This window comes from Dryobates pubescens, chromosome 17 (assembly GCF_014839835.1).
Source record: "Dryobates pubescens isolate bDryPub1 chromosome 17, bDryPub1.pri, whole genome shotgun sequence".
NCBI classification, from domain to species: domain Eukaryota; kingdom Metazoa; phylum Chordata; class Aves; order Piciformes; family Picidae; genus Dryobates; species Dryobates pubescens.
The window spans coordinates 9,031,054-9,053,717 of NC_071628.1; the positions used below are offsets into that span (position 1 = coordinate 9,031,054).

Below are 22,664 nucleotides of genomic sequence, written 5' to 3' on the forward strand. Positions count from 1 at the left end.
TGCCTCGATATTTAGCAAGGCAGGCAGCCTTGATTAATTTATTGGCTTTTCAGTAAGTAATTTTTACTGAGAGTCGTATGTTAAAACACACCACTGGGTATATTTTCTTTCCTTAAAACTGAATAGTTGATGGAAAACCTTTTAAATTAAGGGAGAAGGAATCTGTGGGATAAAGAATATGGTCCTGGAGTGACTAGAGAATACAAATCTTGAGGGGATGCTATCCTAAAGAAACAAAGTGAAGGCGGGGGGGGAATACAGGAGGGGAAAAAAAAGTCTTTTTAACATCCCCGCAGTCCCCACCTAAAAACGGGATAGCCACTAATGTATGGCAGGAGAAACAAGCATGAGTGCTGCCAAAATAGAGGAGAGCCCTTAATGTATGGCAGGATGAAACAAGAACGAATGCTGTAAAAACACACAGTGTTTGAGGGGGAGTATCTCTTCTGCAAACACACATCCGGGCTGGATGCTCGGCTGTTCTGAATCAGACACAGCCAGCTCAGCGTGTGCCACTGTGAGTGGCAACCGTGTGGCCAGAGGGAATCCTGCCTCGGGGACACATCCTGCTCAAAGCCCTCAGCCCCAGAACTCTTTAAATTGAGCTTTCCTCCACTTTCAAGTTCTCTGCTCCATGCCAGGGCCACTGTGGTAAAAGTCCCCTACTAAAATGGAGTTTTTGAATAGAGAGCATAGGAGAAAATACCTCTCAGGACTGATATAGCCTGTAACAAATAACACAGACACAAAAGCAGTCTGATTATCGGTTAATTAAAGTAACTAAATAATTAAAGTTGGTGTAACATAGGCCTCTGTTGTCAATAGTTTCAGTTTACAAAGAGCTATTTGGAGGATTCTGCAGCGCGACTAAACCGATGTGCCTGGAGGTCTGCACTACTTCTCCTGGCCAGAAAAATAGATGACAGACTGCTTTAAAAAAAAAACCAAACCCTCAGTGAGACAGAGGGGAGGGATATAACCTGTGTTAAAATTTCCACAGATGTCAAACTGAAGCATAACTGATGGTGGCTAATAGCCTTGTTTTCCCTGGGGAGGCAGCTACTTTGGACTGTCAGATTAGAACTGCTCCCGACCTGCTCGTCGGGCAAGCTCGTGTTACTTGCTTTATTTCAAGGGCTTGTAGTTGTTTGTAGGGAAGGCAAATTGTGTCGTTAATACCTGGAATTCACAGCACAGATCATCCAGCATTTTAGATTTGGCATTATTTTGGCCGTACCTTTGAGTGGGAGGCACCACTCACTCCTTTAAAAGAACCAAACATACACTGTTTAATTCCTAATAAGTCTTAGAGACGTCAAGCGAGCGGCGTGTCAGACTTTATGACTTTATGCCAATTACACCATAAACACTGGCTGCTTGGATGTAATCCAATTAGTCAGTAGGCAGCTCCTGATGGTCACCTCTGTGCCATGTTATTGTGTTCCTTCATGCAGCTAAGCACAGCCTTCAATAGCTAATTGCACCTGTTGCACGGAAAACTAGGACTGTTGGGATGAGAAACATGATCTTATAAACAGGTTAATGCTGCGTAATGAACTATCACCCTGCAGTGTAATGGAAATAAATGTGGAAAAATGAAGGTAGGAACCCCAGGGTATTGTGACTTCTCCTAAAGGAGTGAAATTTCCCACCTGTTTGTGGAACACACTGTGTCAAGCTATGTAATAATCCCCAGCAAAATGAGAATCAACTCACCGTGCCTTTGCAATAATCTCTATGTTTACACACTCCCATGGTTACACGCTGCCCAGACCACAACATCCCATCAGGGAGGGATGGGAGGGAAGGAGGAAATCCATTAACATTTTGGCCACTGTTAGGGACGTGGTACGGAATGCACTGAAATTCCTCACTCTGAGTTAAAAGAGATCTTTGATATATAAGCAAGTAGGAGAAATGAGCTGTTGTTTATACCTGAACCTTTTGTTTTGTGACACACAGCATGAAAAAGCAGCCAAAGGAAAGGCCAGCACCTGAAGATTTAATGGTAAGTGAAACTTCAGAGCCCCTCAGTATGTGTTTATTTGTCAGTGAATACTTTTTATTTGTATACAGGGAACTGTATCCATATTTTTTTGCCTGCCTTTTTCAATATGTGCAAATTGAAATCTGAACTCTTTTCTGGCTCGTGCACTTAGAGCACACAAACCCAAAGTGGAATTCTGCTTCCACTGAGGGTTTTTTGGGTGTTTTGATGTTACCTTCATCGTGGGCAAAGCTTTGCTTGTGATTTGCAGAGTTAATAGAGAACTTTCACAACCGCTCTCAAGTTTCAATCAAAACCATTCTGATGCTTTAATACACAGGTTTTTCAGTTTGGATGTCCAGGGATTACAGCTTAATGTAGGTCACTCTTCGTCATCGTTTGCCAGCCTTAACCTTACCAAATCTGAAGATGGAAAATGGAGGAGGATGTGCTGAAAAAAAGTGTGTTTGGAATGAAACACTGGCACCACTGTTTTCACTTCAGTCTGTGTAAAATGAAATTAGATTGACCACAGAAGGCTGAGTTAATACAGAGTTTGGTCTGTCTGTTGAAGGGCTCTCTAAGTGCTGGAATCTGAGCTCAGAGTCCTCCTCTTCTGCCTGCAGTTGTTTTTTCTTTTTTTCCCAGGCAGGCAATAATAGGGCACCTGCTCTCGAGCTGGTGGCTCTGCATCTAGTGCAGAGTGCTGTTTTGACTCCTTTTAAGCACCTAGAAAAATATTATATCAAACAACTAGTACAAATATTTACTCTCATCAAATTTATGAGAGTTCTGTAGTCCCCTCTGACTCGCCTCAGTTCTCTTTGAGGTTTAAATGCTTCATTGTTTTGCTTTTATGCGATGTTTCCTGTCATGTACCTAAAGTCTAAAGATCCAAAATATCAAAATATACCTGAAATAGATAAATATTTACAATATCTAAATATCCAAACAATCTAAATATCTAAAAATCTTGTAATATCTAAAATTCTTACATATCTAAATATCTAAACTGTCTAAATATCCAGACTACCCTAACATCTCTAAAATAACTAAAAATCTCAAAATCTAGACATCCAAACTATCTAAATATCTCAAATACCTAAAACAGTTAAAATATCTAAAATGGCTGAAACAGTTCAAATAGCTAAATATCTAAAATATCCAGATATAAAAAATATCTAGATACCAAAAATATCCAAGTATCCACATATCAAAAATATCCAGATACCCAAAACATCTAAATATCCACATATAAAAAATAGCCAAATACCCATCTAAGCTATCTAAAGTATTTTTAATATAGAAAAAGTGTCTCTATAAAAGAAAATAACTGATGTAAAGTCGTTATCATTTCTTTTATCTTCATTAAATAACCCTAGGAATAATTGTTGACAACAGATTTTAACAAGACAAGGACGTGTTTGCACCCTCTTGTGTTTTTTTTTGCTGCAAGAAGAATAAACAACTGTTTCCGTTTGCAGCTCTTCTCTAGTTAAAGGCTAATCTCTGCAGCTGCCTTAGGGCAGGTATCTCAGAATCCAGACAAGTCTCCATTTAGCTGCTGGTTAGTAAAGTATTTAACAGTGAATCTCATTTTAAGGATATTAACTTCACTGGATTTACCTTGGAAGTTAGGCACCTGCTTAAATCCCTTGCTAAAATGAGACCTTAGAGTTTATCAGAGCCCCTCCACGTCATGGTGGTGTGTGCCACATACCAGAGGCTTCCACTGCCTTATTTTGTCTTTTTCTTTTTTTTTGTCTATTTTTTGTCCTTTTTTTTAAAAAAAAAAAAAAAACACCACAACTTTTGATGGTTGGAAAATTCTTGCAGTTAGTCACATCTGAGAAAACTTGGAACAGGTTCTAAAGACGTAGAGACATTTACCTTGTGCACTATTATGCTATGGCTGGATAGCTTAGCTATTAAAACAAGGGAATAGGGTTTCATAAAACCTATAGCTGTTTGTAAATGCATGTTTCAGTGAAGCAATAGGCCTGCCACTTATAAATAAAACATCTGCAGCTCCCACATACCCCCATAAGTATATATGTATGTTTGTAAGCAATAACACCACTCCAGGGTGTAGAGTCATAAAAATGAGGCCAAAGGGTGAGTGCCTGCGGTACCGGGGAAGTGCACAGATTTATCTTTACAACTACATGCCCTGGAGTGTGTTAGTCCCTTTTTAAAGGAGGTATTTTGTAAAATAATGTTAAAATTATAGCAGCACAGGAAGGAAAAAAAAAAATCCAAAGCCTCCCTACTTTTTAAACAAAATCTTTTGTTTAATGCAGTTTTCTCCTCATGCTACTTTCTATTCAATTATAAATGAGCTTGCAACAAGTACTAAAGCATGAGGTAGGCTGCTCCTGAAATGAAGGAGTGACCCAGTCTTGTCTGTGATGTGGCTGACCCTCATAAGCTGCCCTAAATTCCTTCCTCCAGACTGATGGGCTCAGAGCACCCTGTGCTGTTCCCTAGCAGACTCACTTTTAGCTCAGTAGGTGCTCACAGTCAAGCCCTTGGCATTCCTGCACTTAGCCGTCTTGTCAAGGAGCACTTTATTTATACAGCTCATATGCATATAGAAACCAGAATAATGTGGCTGTGTACACACAGTGTAACTGCATATATATATTGGAGCAACCTGCTCTGACTGAAGATGTCCCTGCTGGTTGCAGGAGAGTTGGTCTAAATGACCTCGAAAGGTCTCTTCTAACCCAAACCACTCTGGGATTCCAAATAAACTGCCATACTTGGTTATATAGGGCCAGAACAAAAGCTGTTAAATGCCCTCTGAATTTGAATCACAGAATCAGAGTAATTTTGGTTGGAAAAGACCTTTCAGACCATCGAGTGCCACCATTAACCCAGCACTGCCAGGTCACCACTACTAAACCATGCCGCTCAGCATAATATCTACATGGCTTTAAACCTCCTCCAGGGATGGGGACTCCACCACTGCCCTGGGCAGCCTAGGTGAGGCCTTGACAGTTCTCAGGGGGAAGAAATTGTTTCTCATGTCAAACTTAAACCTCCTCTTGTCCTACAATTTGTTTCTTGAGAGAAGAGACCTACACCCACCTAGCTCCAAGCTCCAGAAGGTCTCCCCTCAGCCACCTTTTCTCCAGGTTGAACAACCTCAGGTCCCTTAGATGCTCCTCACTGGACCTGTTCTCCAGACCCTTCACCAGCCTTTCTCTGGTCCCACTCCAGCATCTTCACAACCTTCTTGTAGGAAGAATTGCTCCCCACGATACCCTTCTAATTCCACATCATCTGTTCTGAAGCCTCTGTTGTAATTCTGATAGATATCACCCTGTTAACTCTGGGAGTGGGGAGAATGCAGATACTATCAGTGAAATCCTGGACTTGTCAAGGTCAGCTTTAATTCAGGTTGATTTAAATGAGAGCAGGATTTTACCTTGTTCATTGAGGGGTTTGGGGGGGGGGCAGTATTTAGTTAGAAGAAAAGCACTAGCAGGGATTGAAAGGTGCAACACATAACCATTGTTCGCTCGGAGAAAACAGCGGAGTGCAGCCTTTCGCCCCTGTGGACATTAACCCTACTGGAAGTCACTATTTTGTAACCAATTTAGTATAATTAAAGACTGCAAGCAAAATGAAAGGAGCAGAACATCAATCTTTTCCTACTCTCCTGATAATCAGTGAATTGTTAAATGCACTTCAAGAGCTGGCTAACAATACCTGGAGTGCCAGATTGGCACCTCCAGTGAAGTCAGGGGGTTACCTCAGAGATGGATTTACTCCTCCTATCATGTCAGGAAGCCCTTTTTGCTAAAAGTCACTGTGCACATTTTGTCAGAAAATAGGGCCAAGGCTGTATGAAATTCCTGTATAAAATCAGCCTTTCTAGTACCATAGATACTCTTGTGCAAGCGAATACTGAATTTCCATATTCCGACCGGTCTGAATTGGGTTCCTCTGGGCACATTTGGTCTCTGTGGCTTTTCTTCCCTGTCCCCAGCCACAAACCAAGGCGTGACACCGGTTTCTCCATGTAGCCGTAACCAAGGATTTAATTGTTTGGAGGTATTTCAAGTGCTTTTTATGGTGGTGTGTTACCAATTTAGAAGGCTGGCTGATAAATTGTATGTCATCTGTGTCATCGTCATTCCACAGGAGTCAAAAAAAGTAATTTCACCAAGCAGTGGGAAAATTGTCCATCCAGGGAAAGGAACAGTCTTTATTATTCACTGGTGGTTATTCTGAACCCCGTGCTCATGATGTCTGCTCTTTTGTCTCCAGTTTGTTCCTTCTTAAGAAGAGGGAGACATCCAGTCAATTAAATTGTACGCACTCCTCCTTCGGCACCAGGGATTTTTGCACTAGATCCTAGCGTATTTCTCTCTCTCTCTCTTTTCCAGCTGAAAAAGAAAAACCTCAACAAATCTTCTGTATAAAGATTATTACTGTAGTCTTTGCAGTGAAAACTTCCTGTGTTCGCGTAAAACATGGAGTTTTCTGACATCACAAGCCTGGCTGCCAGGGAAGGGGAGGCTCACAAGTGTATCTGATGAGTGTGATGTGGGAAAGGTTTAAACTCCGAGTCGTGCCGAGCGACTGGGTAGGCATCTGCGGGCTGGTGTGGCTCAGGGAGCTGCAGATCTGACTGTATTTACGGTATTTTTCAGAAGCTTTCCATTCTAAGCTCTATTTAATGGAATCTATGCATAGTAAGTAATCAGGTCAGAGAGAAGCAACATCCCCTGTTTGAGATCAATCGCTGGCTAATACTTTATCTAGGCCACTTTATTATCTCATGCTGATTCCATTCCCATTCTCCTCCTCCTTTGTAGCATGCACTTCAGCTGTGGTAAAAGTACGTATCGCATACATATTAAAAACATATACCCATTCTATCTGTATGTAAATGTGTGAGACACAGCTGGATATTGCAGGAGTTTGATTTACTAATAGTTATTATCTGTTCTAGCTGTTCAGAGGCAAAGAGAGTTTGGGAAAACAAGCTAGCGCAGAAATTGCCTTTATGATATCACTCCCCTGCTTTGGTAATTGTTTAAAATCTCTTCTTTAGCTGGAAGCTTGGCCTTTTATTGTGCAGATTGTGGGTGTTTTTCAGAGAGCCAGTAGAAATTTGGAAGTCTCCTTGAGTTTGGTTTTTTTGGGGGTTTGGTTTTTTGTGAGCGCAGCATTGAACTCCAGCGTGCCACATATGGCTGTTTAAATGAAAGCGATTTACTTAGAGAAATGGTATGTGAAACACCAAAAGTCAAGTGTGGAGCAGTTCTTCTGTTAGGCTTTCCCATGGGTACATAAAAAGCACAGTCTTGAAGATGCTGCTTGGATTTCTGAGGGAAAGGATTGGGCAAGAAGATGCCATGCTGTGTCCAGTTCTGGGCTCCCCGCTTCAATGGCAGTAGCTTGCTGGAGAGGGTATGGAAAAGGGCTACAAAGATGCTGAGGGGACTGGAACATCTCTCTTATGAGGAAAGACTGAGAGAATTGGGCCTTTTTAGTCTGGAAAAGAGAAGATTGAGAGAGGATCTTATTGTTACTTAAAGGGTGGGTGTCATGAGGATGGGATCAGGCTTTTTTCAGCGGTTCCCAGCGACAGGAAAAGCGGTAATGGGCACAAACTGGAACGTAAGAAGTTCTGTCTAAACATGAGGAGGAACTTCTTTAATTTAAGGCTGGCAGAGCACTGGAGCAGGCTGCCCAGAGCAGTGGTAGAGACATTGAAAATCCACATGGATGTGTTTCTGTGTGACCACCTCTAGGTGAACCTGTTTTGGCAGGGGGGTTGGACTTGGTGATCTCCAGAGGTCACTTCCAACCCTTCCCATTCTGTCATTCTGTGACTGCTTTTGAGGGAGGAGAGAGTCACGTTCTGTACTCAATTACATCTCAATTGATTTTTGTTCGAGTCTCCCAATTTTCATCACAACCAGTAGCTGTCTCCCAATTTTCATCACAACCAGTAGCTTTCATCCTCTTAAATTTAAAAATTACTGATGCTTTTTATGTTGGTGTTTTACTGATTTAGAAGGTTGCCTGATACGTTGTGTGTCACCTGGGTCATCAACTGCTGGAAAACATCATCTTCGGTGTGGGTTTTGGTTTTGTATTTCTTTTAATACCTACTGTAGTTTTGAAATGTCCCATTGCTATGCATCCAGCAATCTCTCTCTCCATTTCAGGAGTGATGTTTAAACTAGGCACCCTGATCTCATTAGTTACAACAGATAGGTTGGCTGTGTGTTTAATGTGTTAAAATATGGCAGACTCTCAAAAATGGATTCCAGGCGGTTGTTCCCCATCTCCAGCAAGTACAGGGAATTAAAAATAAGAAGCTTTTAAGTAGCTGTATTTTCAGTAGCTATGTTTTCAATAGCTGTATTTTCAGTAGCTGTATCTTCAGTAGCTGTATCTTCAATATCTGTATTTTCAGTAGTTATATTTTGGAGAGCCTGGACAGTAGCACCTCTTCTCAGGTGGAGCTGAACTTGTTTAGAGCTCATTGCATTAAACCATTGCTTGTAGCTCTTAGGAAACACTTGTATTTTTTTATGGTTTAAACAAACAAATGCAGGATCAGCGTAATCCCACCTGGATTTGCATATAAGCCTCCAGAATAAAGCCAATAAAATACAGACACTTACTTTTGACAATAAAAGGGATTTCCCCCAGCAGCTCATTTGGCCTTTGCATTATAGTAGAGGCATTGTTGAGTAGCTGAGATGACTCTACAGGTTGTGGGGGAAAGACCAGAGGCCTGTCTGCAGTTTGATTTTCACAAACATCCTGTAAATCCTGGAAAGGTAGCACCCATCTAGATGTTTAGGCATCATTGCTGGATCACAGTTAAGAATTTTCCCTCTTTGGCTACCTGAAAGCATTAGATAGTTGGGGCTTTTTTCCTGATCCGGTTCAGGATGTCCTATCAGCAATTATTTGTTCAACATAAAATTATCCATGCTTGGACCTGTGATGGATAGCTTTGTGTGCAAATATCTAGCTCTCCTCTGTCACAGTGATCCCAGTTATTTACCCCATGACAAGGAGAAATTCTGACAGACAGCAAAACACATGCCAGATGTGAAGGAAAAGGCTCTCTCCTTATTTCCCAAGGGAAGAAGTACAGAGCCAAGTATCTCAGCTGTTATAAATACAGAATCATACAATATTTTAGGTTGGAAAAGACCTTTAAGATGATCAACACCAACCATTAAATATATATGGTAAATATTAAACTCTATCTTCAATCTATCAATTCAGACATACAGTGGGCTAGAAGTCCTGGGTCAAATCATGGATACCTTGGAGGCAATGTCACAATTTCTATTGACTGTACCGATGTTAGGATTTCACACTAGGGCTCAGGATGCTCTTGTTACTGTGTGCTCATCAATTTCCTCACTCAGGGTAGCTCAGCAGTTGGAGGAAAAAAAATATTCTTTTAGGTGGCAGCGTTGCTCAACCTATTCCCCTCTCAGCTGAAATGTGGAAAGGTGGGTTATGGATCTTCCCCCTCTCTATTCCCTCTGGCTTTCGAGCAAAAAAGCCATTTCTGTCTATAGGGCTATGATTTGCTCTTCTCTGTCACTTGAGAAATCAGCCATTGAAATGGAGAAACACATTCTATCAGTGTCACTAAATCCAGCAAATACAGAAGACTAAGATTGTGACAAGGTTAACTTGCAAGTGGTAGAGTTTGAAGGTGTTATATTCATTCACTGTCTTCTGCAGTCCCGGTGCTTGTACAGCCACTGACTTTGTACAAAAAATGTGAACATCTGACTTTCTCTTTCCATCATGCCCTAAAGCTACACAATATACTAGCACTTCCCAGTGAAATGTGAAAAGAAATAACTGAAGTTGGCTGAAAGAAGTGTTGAAAATCTAAGAAAATTGGGCAAAAACAAATTGGCAGCAGCTTAGGGTGATATAGTTAATATTTTTGGTTACTTGAGCCTCCTGAGCTTTACAGTTTAATTTGAGCAAATGTTTCATTTGGCACTTCTGGTTGTTCTGTAGTTCTCCAGGCACAGAGACAAATATTTACATCTTGCCCATGTAGGTAGCAGAATTGCAAATCTTCCATTTATGATGCATTGAGAACAACATTTTGTCTTGTTGATATTTTTATGTCAGCTGCCTTCCCTACATATTCCTTTTTTAAAAAACAAACAACCCAGCTACAACAACAAAAAATTCTGTTAACAGATCCAAAACTGCCCAGGGCAGTGGTGGGAGTCGCCGTGCCTGGAGATGGTCAAGTAAGCTGTGGACATGGCACTTTGGGACATGGTTTAGTGGGTATGGTGTTGGGTTGACAGTTGAACTTGATAGTCTTAGAGATCTTGTGAATGTGAAAATAAGAGGCATATCTTTCATTCCCACAATCTTCTCTTCAGGTTAGCAGTTGGGCTTGATCTTAAAGGTCTCTTCTAAACTAACCAATTCTGTGATTCCAGATTCACCAATGAATTTACCCTGACAGGCAGCTGCTGAAATCTACGTATGATATTTATTTGTGTAATAAAACCCAAATTTTAAACTGATTCAAAGATGCTGCACAGAAGAAAATTGCTGCCAGCCACTGGAGGTTCTGTACTCAGATTGGCACCTCAAGACACTCCTGCAGTATTAAATAAGAGTAGTAATCGCCTATGAATAAGCAGAATATAAAGCAGGAGATACAGATATGGCTTCTTAGTGACCTGTGTGCATTATGCCTCAAATCCCTTTAATCAGATTTGTGCCGCTTGATTCTTGCATCCACAGAAATTCAGCTGGAGGATCAGGGCCTAAAGTAGTAGTTAAAAAAAAAAAAAATCAATTAATAGTACTTTCTAATCTGTGCAGTTGACAAAACCGCATTTAAATAGGGGACATTTTTCTACTGAAGAGGGCTGCACTGAAAGATTTTTTTAATTGGATTTTCATTGTGATTGACAGCCTTTGATTATGACAGTAACTTTATTTGGCTGGACTGTTATAGCCCTCTTGTTCAGGGGTGGTTTTTTTGTTGTTTGGGCCTTTTTTTTTTTTTGCCTTTTTTTTTTTGTTGTTTTGTTCCCCCTCCTTCTTCCCATCAAAGCTCTTTTTTTTTTCCCTCCCAGCAGAGCAGCAGGGCCTGTGAAAGAGCCTTTTAGCACCTTTGTTGCAGCCATCCCTGGTGACGATTGGGCCCAGCTGGTAGCAGATAGGAAAATGTGCCTCTCACAAAGAGGTTGCATCTCCCAGTCTCCCTCCTTTCAATAATTTTAAGAGCCCCAGAAACCTGTTGAGGATTAGAAGTAGCTTTTAGATGTGAAATGAGTGTTAAGTATTAGTAATCGGGAGATTAGGGCCCCGGGGACAATGGGAGATAAACAACTGCAATTAAGGCAAATCTGCCAGAGTAAACAAAATTTAGCAGAAACAGATGCCCTAACCATTTTGGGGGATTGATTGGAGGGCACCGAGGAATCGATTTTTGTCTTGTTTACACTTTCCAAACCCCTGTGATAAACTGGGAGGCTAAATATTTCATACAGCCTGATTTTAGTTAATTTTTTTTCCAGCTCCTCACAGTAGGCCTGCTCTCGTCTAACAGTGACCAGGCCCGACTTTATTCAGCATTCACAGGGAGCAGCTAATTGTCTATGAAGGGCCCCTGTGTTTAAATGGGCTTGACAGGAATTTAAATTTTGTTTCAATCAACCTCTGTGCTCACAGCCTGCTCCAGTTCCTAATTTTTAAATTAAACATGATTTTTTTTATTTATTTTTTTTAAAGGGGAAGGCAGAAAAAAAAAAAAAAAGAGCTGAAGCCTTTTCTCTGGAGCCTCCCACCCAAGGCAGCTGCCACAGCGCGGGAATGTGCAGGTTTATTAAGGCTGCGAGAGCGAAGCACGACGAGCTGCAGCCACGGGAAAGTTCGTTGTCCCATAAACGTGCATCTGCCCGTTTGGACTGAACGGGAGACGCTGGGGTAAAAAGCTTGGCTGGTGTAAATCGGGACGGCGTCGCTGGCGTCTGCCTGCGTGGCTGTGGAGAGCTGTGCATTCCACCCGGGAAGGGCTTCCCAGCAGGGGACGGTGGCATTAAAATACAGCTCTGAGGATGGAAATGGTTTTTGTGGCCTCAGTCATTCGTTCAGTGACCTTGTGAGAGATTCAAAGGAATTTATCTATTTTTTTTATCCCAAGCCAACTAGTGGTGATATATTTCGCTGCCTCCTCTGTCTTTTCAGCAGGGCTTTGCACGTTTATTTGGACGTTGTTTCGTACCATAGCTTTTTCTGCTTCTGAGATACTGTGCTTTGACGATATATTCCTTCTTGATCGTTTCATACTTGCTTTATTTAATCTCTTTACTTAACCTGGCAGACTTGGGGATGTGATTTTGCAGGTGGAGTATAGGCAGGTAATGCAATAACATGTGGGGAACTTCAGAAACAACTTGTTCATTTGCAGAAACTTCATCACAGAATTGCTAGCAAAGTGTGAGCTGTTTCAGTCTCCCTTTTTGCTTCCAGCCAGATCATTTTCTGAGTGGTTTTTTGTTCTGTTCATTGCTGCTAGAGTGTATATGTGTGCATACGTGTATGCATACAGCATTTTCTACTCCAAGGTTTGGGTGAAAAACATTTGGAAGATTATTTCACTTTACTCCTGCATAGTGTTTTGGGTTTTTTCCCCATTCAGTAGAAACTAGTTTCTCAAAACTTGGAGAAAACAACCAATTTTTCCACCCTTCTTTCCCAAGGGAACAATCCGTCTCTCTTTGAAGGAAACACTGTATCAGCTTTTACTGTGTTGACAGGCTCTGGTTGGTGTCAGTGAAACTGTTCCTACGCTGGCAGTGAGGTGTAAGCTGAAGAGACTTCAGCAGGTGGATCTCCATCAGCATTAGAGTTCAGGTCAGGTGTGCCTTTTTGGTGTGACTTTCCTGCTCTTTCATAGCTACCACTCCTTCATTCTCATCACAGATAGGTCTTGAAGCTCATGAATCGAATTGATTTCAAGTTAAACCAAACCAGAAGATGTGCTGCAGGCACACACCTAATGAGTTCCATGGGTGCTGCGTCCTCAGAGCAAACCAGAACTGGTCAAAAGTAAAACCTCTTCTATCCCTGAAACACTGCACCAACCATTTCACTCTGTGGATCTGCTTCTGTTGTCGACAGCTTGCTAATGTTGATATACTCTATCAGCCTTGGGCCACTCTATCTATTCCTCTTCTACAGCTCTTCTTAGCCTCCACAGCACTTGCAGAAGCATACTTCAACTGTATTTTGGTTGCCTTGGATGTTTTTTTAAGAGTCATCACCAAAAAATACAGGAAAAAAGAGATACCTTTGCTAGCTGGGTTTGTTAGTTGAGCACCAAGAGGCCTGCCAAGCACCATTACCAGCTCTAACAGCAAATCTCAAAAGCAAAACTGCTGTGGAAAGAATGATCTGCAGATGGGCAAATAGACTCCTCTGTGCCACAGCCAAAACCAAAACTTTGTAGTAAATTCAAGACTAGTATGTGCCACAGGAAGAGAACAGCTAAAATTAGACCTATCTGGGTAGGCGCTCATGCACACCCTGGGGACCTGCAATAGAAGGGGATCAAGATGTTTGAAGTCAAGCTCATGCTATAGAAGTCAGAGGAGCTGCACTGATTCTTGCTAATCTGACCTCAAAAAATTTCCCTCTTGGCAATAGAAGGGGATAGAGACGTTTGAAGTCAAGTTCATACTATAGAAGTCAGAGGAGCTGCACTGATTCTTGCTAATCTGACCCCAAAAAATTTCCCTCTTGGCTCTGAGTTAGGTGTTGAGTTCCCAGCCTGGACATATCAGTCAAGTGCATGAGGGATCTGTGAGAACTGTTTTTAGAGCCACCAGACCATTCTTTGGTTATGGCTGTTGTCCAGTGCTTCACATTAAGGTTGGAAGAAAAGGGGGTTAATCATAATGGAAGGAACTGCATTGGTGTTTGGAGATTGAGGTGTGATGTGTGGACAGTTCTTCTTCAAGTTAAGCTTTTGCGGTTTAAATTCAGCTGTTCTTCCTCTCGGTCCATCCATTACGCTTGGGAACTGCCGATACTTGAAGGCAAATCCTGTGAACTTCAGCAGAATTGTGGTGCCTCAACAAAAACTGCTAAAGCAGCCAAAAATCACTTGCAATTAACTTTGTCCTATAAAAAGCACAAGTGCATTGGTAAAAGTTAATCCTCAAATAGATAAACAATAGGGAAAAGAGGGAGGAAAAAAACCCCAACCAGCCCCCACAAGAGGACTCAAAAGCCGAACAAAAAATACAGCTTCAAGACTTCACTGCTTAATAGCGTCATCCATTTATCTTTGATACATTTCTTCTCTTCTCTTCACTATCTCAGATATCATCAGAGGGATAAAATCATTAGTGTGCTAATCTAGATAGCTGGAGTTCTAACACTGACCTAGGCTAATCTGCCTTTGCAATTTCAAGAACTATGTTTGACTCCTCTGAAAGTAACCTTAAATTGTAGTCTTGTAAGAATTCCAGAGCTGTATCCTTCACTCCTTCTCCTAATGAGGTTATGACCAAATGCTCATTATAATTGCTTTAGACTCCTTTTAATTTTCAAGCTTATTAATCATAAGAAGAGTTATTTAAAATTGCATAAATTAATCTTAGATTAAAAGCCCATCAAAGCCTCGAAACAATTAAGAATAAGTAGGATTTCCCTGGGGCAGCAAGTTTTATTTTAATAGTGTAGTCAGGTGGATATCAGAACATTGAAGTATGGTAGTGATTAATGTATGCAAAATTTAAATGAGAGTTTTTTAAATGGCAAATCTAAATCACATATTGACCTAACTGTAGGCTTTAACTGCATTGTCTGTCATATATTTAAACTGTTTAGTAATCAAGGTTTTAATTACAGCGTGTGTTAGGGAGGCCGCGCCACAAACAAAACTCGCCACTTCCCGGCACGCTGCGTGGAACTCTTCAGCAAGGCTGGGGCCGTGCTGTGAGCTGCAAGGAATGAGGAAAGAGAGCAGAAACTTCAAGGAGACTAATGATACTTGATTTTGCTTGTTGTGGATCTTGTTCTTGTCCCTGTTTCGTCTCTGCCCAGAAAACGCCACCGATGGATGTGGTTTTCTGGCCCTCCTTGCTGCCCGCCCCCCCGCCATCTTCCATGCTAATTGGTCCTTTCCACACTCTGAGCTGGCAGAAGCTACAGGTGATGTCCTCGTGGGGATGGGGGATTCTGTGGAGATGTGACTTTCTGGGTGCTGAGAAAGACTTGAGGGTCTTAGTGGGTGAAAAAATGGAGATTAGCCAACACTGAGTGCTGAGCAGAGTCAGTTGTGCCCTGGGCTGATCCCCAGCAGTGTGGGCAGCTGGTGGAGGGAGGGGATTCTGCCCCTCTGCTCCACTCTACTGAGACCCCCACCTGCAGTGCTGGGGCCAACTCTGGAGTCCTCAGCACAGCACAGACAGGGACCTGTTGGAGCAGAGCCAGAGAAGGCCACAGCAATGATGGGGAGGGCTAGAAGACCTCTACTGTGAGACCAGGCTGAAAGAGTTGGGCGCCAGCAAGATCTTCTGGTGGCCTTTCAGTACTTAAAGGGGCTGGTAAGAAAGCTGGGGACAGGCTTTTGAGCAGGGCCTGTTGTGACAGTACAAGAGGTGATGGTTTAAACTAAAAGAGGGAGATTCAGGCTGGAAATGAGATTTTTGACACTGAGGGTGATGAAACTCTGGCCCAGGTTTCCCAGAGAGGTGAGAGATGTGCCATCCCTGGACCCATTCCAGGTCAGTTTCTTTGGGGCTCTGAGCAACCTGCTCTGGTTGCAGCTGTCCCTGCTTACTGCAGCAGGTCAGACTAGATGACCTCTAAGGGTCCCTTTCCACCCAAACCAGTCTATAACTGTATGATTCTTTCGTCTGTGCCCTCCGTCCCCCTGTGCCACCCACAGCTTTGCAGGCTCCTGCAGATCTGCTGGTGCACTGTGCCTTTGGCCCCTGCTATGGGAAACTGCACTCCAGCAGCCAGCGGGGAAGAGGCTCTCGGGGATGCTGAATTCCTCACCAAGCGCAGCGAGAGGCAGTCCTTGCCCTCAATAGTCGCTGTTCTGAGGATAAGAACTGGGGGAGAGAACTGGGCCAGTAAACACTTGGTCCCAGATCAAACACAGCCATCCAAGTACATAGGAGAAGTTGGTACTTCACGGCTAGACTTGCTGTGAGCTGACGCCTGCAGTCCCACCACTGCGTGTGCCTCATGGAAGAGACAAGCAGGCTTCATTCAAGGTCAGGTTGGCCAAGGCTCTGAGCAACCTGCTCTGGTTGCAGATGTCCCTGCTCACTGCAGGAAGCTTGGACTAGATGACCTTTAAAGGCCCCTCCCAACCTAAGCCAGACTGTGATTCTCTGGTTTCTGGCAGAGAGCATCTCTCAAAGCAAGTGTTGATCTTGCTGGTGCAGCGTGACACGAGGGACCCACATTCCAGGCACACATGCTGGGCCTCCTGGTCACTGCTGTTTCAAGCACTTCAGGCACTAACTCTTTTCTTTAAAGGGTCACCTCCCACGGTCAAGACATCCTAAAACTGCAAAAAGAGATGCACCAGCCAGATCACACTTAAATAATGTCTTGCAGTCTTTTCACCCATGTGTATATTCTGTGTCTCCACAGATCAGCACAGGTGTTTAAAGCCCTCAGACTTTTTACCCCACCTAAAGCCTTAGACATGAGCGATGGAGGAAAGCCCCTGAGGAGGACTCTGACACCTTCTGTGCCTGTGAATTAACAGTATTTGGGGAGTCAGCAAGAGAGTATTGGCCTGAGGATTCCTCACTGCTATTCCTGGCTGTGGGAGCAGAAATGGGCCTTGTGGATAGCTGGCACAGATAATTAGAGCAGCATTTTGTTTGGCTTGTCCTTGGAGGCAGGAGCTCTAGATGTAAAATTCTCCACTACTGGAGGCAGTGGTAGTGTGATGAAATCTTCTCTATGCTGAGGTGACTAGAGTGGGACACAGGGTCAGTCTGGCAGTAATTTGGGTTACTCAGCACTTTGCCTTTCCAGGGGTCCTGGGAAGATAGTACAGCACCAGAGCTGAGATTAATGTTTGTCCTTTTGGAGGGCTGACTTGTGCTCTCACTAAACACATGAATGGGCAAGAACTTCCCCTCATGTTGATTACAAGAGCTGCAAATAGCACAGAACATATCTAGCAGTGGGAAAACTATCTGGGATGGTGACTGTGGTGGGCTGCTTTACAGCCAAGTCCTTATTTTCCAGAATCTCAGGGCTTGTGCTCCTTCAGCCAGCTAGGGATGAGTTGCCACCCAGGGTCTTCTGATTTAACATGTGCCCTGTGGCCATCAAAGAGAGCTCCTGCAGTGGAGGAAGGCATGGGACATCCCAGCTGATCCAGAAGTGTAAGAATTGTCATAATGCATATCCAGAAGCATAAGAACTGTCACAATTTTGGTCATGTTTTTCACTGAGTTACTTCAGGCCCAGGCTGAGGTTCTGACAAATGGCTCTCAGATGTGGTGGGGTGGAAATGGGTGTAGCAAGCAGACAGGTCCCAGGTGTCCTGCAGGCAGTGATGGGGCTATGCAAAGCTGAGTCAGAGGATGCTGACCCAGTACCTGAAGAGGGCCTACAAGAAAGCTGAGGAGGGACTTTTTACAAGGGCTTGTAGTGATAGGATATGGGGGAATGGATTGGACCTGGAAGAATAGAGATTTAGAGTGGAGAATAGGAAGAAATTCTTTCCAGTGAGCGTGGTGAGACACTGGAACAGGTTGCCCAGGGAGGCTGTGGATGCCCCCTGTGGATGCCAGGTTGGATGAGGCTTTGAGCACCCTGGTCTACTGAAAGGTATCTCTGCCCATGGCAGGGGGTTGGAACTAGATGATCACAGAATCACATAGATTGGAAGAGACCTCCAAGATCATCAAGTCCAACCAATCACCCAGCCCTAACTAATCAACTAGACCATGGCACTAAGTGCCTTATCCAGTCTTAAACACCTCCAGGGACGCTGACCCCACCACCTCCCTGAGCAGCCCATTCCAATGGGCAATCTCTCTTTCTGTGAAGAACTTCTTTCCAAGATCAAGCCTGCACAGCTTGAGACTGTGCCCTCTCTTTCTTTCTGTTGCTGATTGCCGGGGAGAAGAGACCAACCCCCACCTGGCTACAACCTCCCTTCAGGTCTGTAAGGCCCCTTCCCAAACCATTCTGTGATTCTATGATTTCATGCTCTTCCTCGATCTCGACTCCTACTGCCAGAGAAGCCTTGCCAGTGTTGTTAGGGATTCAGGAATGGCAGGGAAGGGGAGCAGGCTTCCTGGTTTTGTTCTGTTCTTAGAAGGTGCCCCAGTGCTCAGAGGTGCCACATTTCATGCAGGAAAAGCTCTGTGTGGCTGCATGTGACGTGCCACGAAGATGTTCCATGCTACAGAGCAGTGATGTGCCGTTTCTAACGTTGCCTAATGAACTGCTGCATTGTCTTCTCCCTTCCCCCCTTTAAAAAATGGCCTCAGAATCTTGTGTTAAGCAGAGAGTGAGCTTCCCTTAAAGCAGCCTGTAGCCATCAGTAATATTTATTTTCTCTATTTGTTTTAAGCCTGTGAAGACTGTGGTTTCCTCCATACTGTCCTGATGGAGCCCTGACCAGCAAGCGTGCAATGCCCCTAGCCCTAATGTGCCATTAATGATAGGTTAATGTAGAGTATAATGTTTTTTGGACTCTGGGTTCATTACACTTCTGAGTGCAAGGTCCTTCTGCCGAGCGCCCAAGGTCCCACTGCATTATATCATGCAATAAAAATACCCTTTTCATATCACAGGCTAATAAACTGTATTTGAAACGCTGTCTGAGGGTACCGCCACCGTCTCCATCGGCGCCGGCTGCAACAGTTGGGATCTTTTTACTGTGGTTTTTGTTAGGCTGAGTTCAAGTTTGTAAAGGCAGGGCATTGTTTGGCTGTGCTCCTGTGTAATAAATCACAGAATGTTTTTGTCAGTTGGAAAGGGACAACAAAACACCACCGTGGCCGTTAAACCGTGTCCCCAGGTGCCATGGCCACAGGTTTCTTGAACACCTGCACAGGGGTGGTGAGTCCTGTGTCCAGTTCTGGGCCCCTCAGTTTAAGAAGGACATTGAGACACTTGAACGTGTCCAGAGAAGGGCAACAGGGCTGGGGAGAGGCCTTGAGCACAAGCCCTATGAGGAGAGGCTGAGGGAGCTGGGGTTGTTTAGCCTGGAGAAGAGGAGGCTCAGGGGAGACCTCATTGCTCTCTACAACTACCTGAAAGGTGGTTGTGGCCAGGAAGGGGTTGGTCTCTTCTCCCAGGCAACCAGCACCAGAACAAGAGGACACAGTCTCAAGCTGTGCCAGGGGAAGTTTAGGCTTGAGGTGAGGAGAAAGTTCTTCACTGAGAGAGTCTTTCATCATTGGAATGTGCTGCCCAGGGAGGTGGTGGAGTCCACATCCCTGGAGGTGTTCAAGAGGTGACTGGATGTGACACTTGGTGCCATGCTCTAGTCATGAAGTCTGTGGTGATAGGTTGGACTCGATGATCCTCGAGGTCTCTTCCACCCTTGCTGATACTGTGACTCCACCACCTCCCTTGGACAGCCTGTTGCAGGAAAGAATTTTTTCCTTATATCCAACCTAACCTTCCCCTGGCAAAGTTTCAGGCCAAAACAAGTAAGTTTTTATTGTGAGGCTGGGTTAAAGGGCCAATGAAACAGGCAGCTACTGACATTAGCCAGGATGGTGACATGCTACATTCCAAACCTGAAGTACTGGTCAGTCACCAATTCCTTTTTAGATCTGGAGGAGTGACAGGGTGGTGATTCCTGGCACAGAGAAGAGTGTGGCCAACAGGTAAGGCAGGTTCTCCTCCCCCTCTATTTTACACTAGTGAGTCCAATGGAGGCTATGAGATTGGTTAAGGGACTGGAACATCTGTCTGATGAGGAAAGGTTGAGACACCTGAGGCTGTTTAGTTTGGAGAAGACTTAAAAGAGATATTAGTAATATGAATATCTGAAAGGTGGGGGACAAGAAAGCAGCACCCAGGCTCTTTGCAGTGGTGCTCTGAGATAGGACCAGGGACAGTGGATACAAACTGGAACACAGAAAGTTCCACCTCAATGTGAGGAAAAACTTTTTTGCTGTGTGGGTGCTGGAGTACTGCAGCAGGCTGCCCAGGGAGGTTGTAGAGTCTCCTTCTATAGAGACTTTCAAGACCTGTCTGGGTGCATTCCTGTGTGACCTGCCCTAGGTGATCCTACTTTGGCAGTGGGGTTGGACTGGATGATCTGAAGAGGTCCCTTCTGACCCCCTCCATTCTCTGATTCTATGATTCCCTGGACCTGTGTGTGGGAGGCAGCATAAACTTTTACATCTGTATTACACTAAATAGCTAAAAGGGTTCAGGTAGCCAAGATCTGGGGCTGTGAGTGATGCACAGACCTTGTGTTAAGGCTGTGTCCAAGAGGACTTTCATCTCCCCTGGGCATCTCACCATCATTCCTACCTCAGTGCTGGTGAGCAGATCCAGAGCAGAGCTGCATGTGGTGCTGGAAAGGGCCCATGGGTCTGCAGTCCTACCAAGGATGCAATGCAGAGTCTGTTTTAATAAGCTCTGGCTGGGTTCTTACCAGAAATGAAGATTCCTCAGGCTGGAGGAGAAGACCACGAAAGCAAAATGTTGAATTTTATGGCTAGGTTAAATTAGTGAACTTTTACCCTTGAATAATGGCAATTTAATTGACTGGGCTAAATGATTGATGGTTTGTGAGCACTGAGTTTGAATTAGCAGGGCTGCATGTGCAGGGGAGGGCACTGCCCTTTTAATTTCATGTCAGATATTTAAATCATTTACATCACCCTCTGCAGGGTACTCCCCTTGGAAAAGAGTTAACCTGTCTGGTGGGACAGTGCAACGTGAGCAGTGTAGCCTTTATCAGGAGAACAAGATGAGACAAGTTCATTTTAAAAGCCTGGTTTGTCATTGTTTATCTCACTTTCAGAGTTGACAGACAAAATTAGGCTGCCTGACACTCACTCCAGGGCTATCCCTGGGCCTGTCCTGCCTGACCTTTTCAGCTCCCAGCTGTTGTGTGCTTGCTGGCTCACAAGGAAAGCAGTGCACAAGGAGTGGTGGCTTTTCAATGTCTTTTTCTGCTGCTTGAGCCTGCTGGATGGAGTGCTGGCCAGGTATTTTCAAGGCTGAGTATTTCAAAATCACAGAATCCCAGCATGGTGGGGATTGGAAAGGACCTCTGGAGATCATCCAGTCCAACCTCTGTTCTAAAGCAGGAGCACCCACAGCAGCTTGCCCAGGCTCACAATGGCCACATGGGTTTGGAATCTCCCCAGAGAAAGATACTCAACCTCCCTGGGCAGCCTGCTCCAGGGCTCCAGCACCCTCACACCAAAGAATTTTCTCCTCATCTTCAGATGGAGCCTCCTAGGTGCCAATTTGTAACCTTTACCTCTTGTCCTGTCACTGGGCACCGCTGACAAGAATCTGGCTCCATCCTCTTGCCCTCCACTCTTTAGCTCTTGCTGAATATTTAGAAGATGCCCTCTCAGGCTGCTCCTCTCCAGGCTCAACAGCCCCAGGGCTCTCAGCCTTTCCTCCTCACAGAGATGCCCCAGGCCCCTCAGCATCTTTACAGCCTCCACTGGACTCTCCAGTAGTTCCCTGTCTCTCTTGAACTGAGGATCCTACAACTGGACCAAATACTCCAGATGTGGCCTCAGCAGGAGAAAGTAGAAGGGGAGGAGAACCTCCTCACTAGCAATATAATCTAACCCTTGGGAAATCTGAGGAGTCATATTCCTAGGGAGAAAAGTGAGCATGTGAAACCCCAGGGTTTGGTGGAATCGCCTCACAAAACAAAGCAAACATGGCCAGCAGCATGGCTGGATGGTGTTTGCATCCTGGCAGAGCCTGCAGTTTCCCTCTGTGGGTTGTGAGGAGCATAAATGCAAGGATATATCCTGGGTGTGAGACATCTTCCTCTGCGGGGAGCCTCTCCATCGTAAAGGAGATTCATGGGAGGAGCGGCCTGGCTTTAATAGCTGCCTTTTAATTGCCCCAATGCATCTGCTCTTCCTTGTCTGGGGGCTCTGCCTTGTTTTTCCCTAGTTCTCACTCGTGTCCTTGACTGGTTTTTTGTTTTAGAGACAAAACAGCTACTTCTGTGCCATCTTGTTCATAATAAGCCTTTCACAGAATCCCACCATCCCAGCATGGTGGATGTCGGAAGGGACCCCTTGAGATCATCCAGTCCAACCCACTGCTGAGGCAGGGGCACCTGCAGCAAGTTGCCCAGGACTGCAGTATCCAGGTGGGTTTGGAATCTCTGCAGAGAAGGAGCCTCCACAACCTCTTTTTGGGCAACACAGCTGGAACCTCTTGAGTGCCAGTTTGTGCCCATTGCCCACTGAAAAGAGTCTGACCCATCCTCTCGCCCCCCACCCTTTAGCTCTTGCTGGTCCAGGCCTTGACAACCCTTCCACTGAAGAAGGACTCTCAAGATCTCAGACTTCTCCCTGAGAAGTTCTGGCTGAGATTTCCAGCCATCCCAAAGAGCTGAAGCCAAAGCCCCTCACTCTTCCTCCGTAACTCCTGTAGCTAATGATGTATTTGATTCCTGTGGCTCCCACCTTTGCCG

The 22,664-nt window shown here is 44.4% G+C and overlaps 1 protein-coding gene across 3 annotated transcripts in view; it reads left to right on the forward strand.

Annotated features, from left to right (window-relative positions):
• MAP2K5 (mitogen-activated protein kinase kinase 5) overlaps window positions 1-22,664 on the forward strand; it is a 173,366-nt gene that overhangs the window by 147,651 nt on the left and 3,051 nt on the right. For all 3 annotated transcript variants that reach the window (XM_054168818.1, XM_009903871.2, XM_054168817.1), the window contains one exon: window positions 1,963-2,008. In XM_054168818.1, coding sequence (XP_054024793.1) covers window positions 1,963-2,008 — 46 coding nt within the window. The remainder of the gene's footprint in view (window positions 1-1,962; window positions 2,009-22,664) is intronic.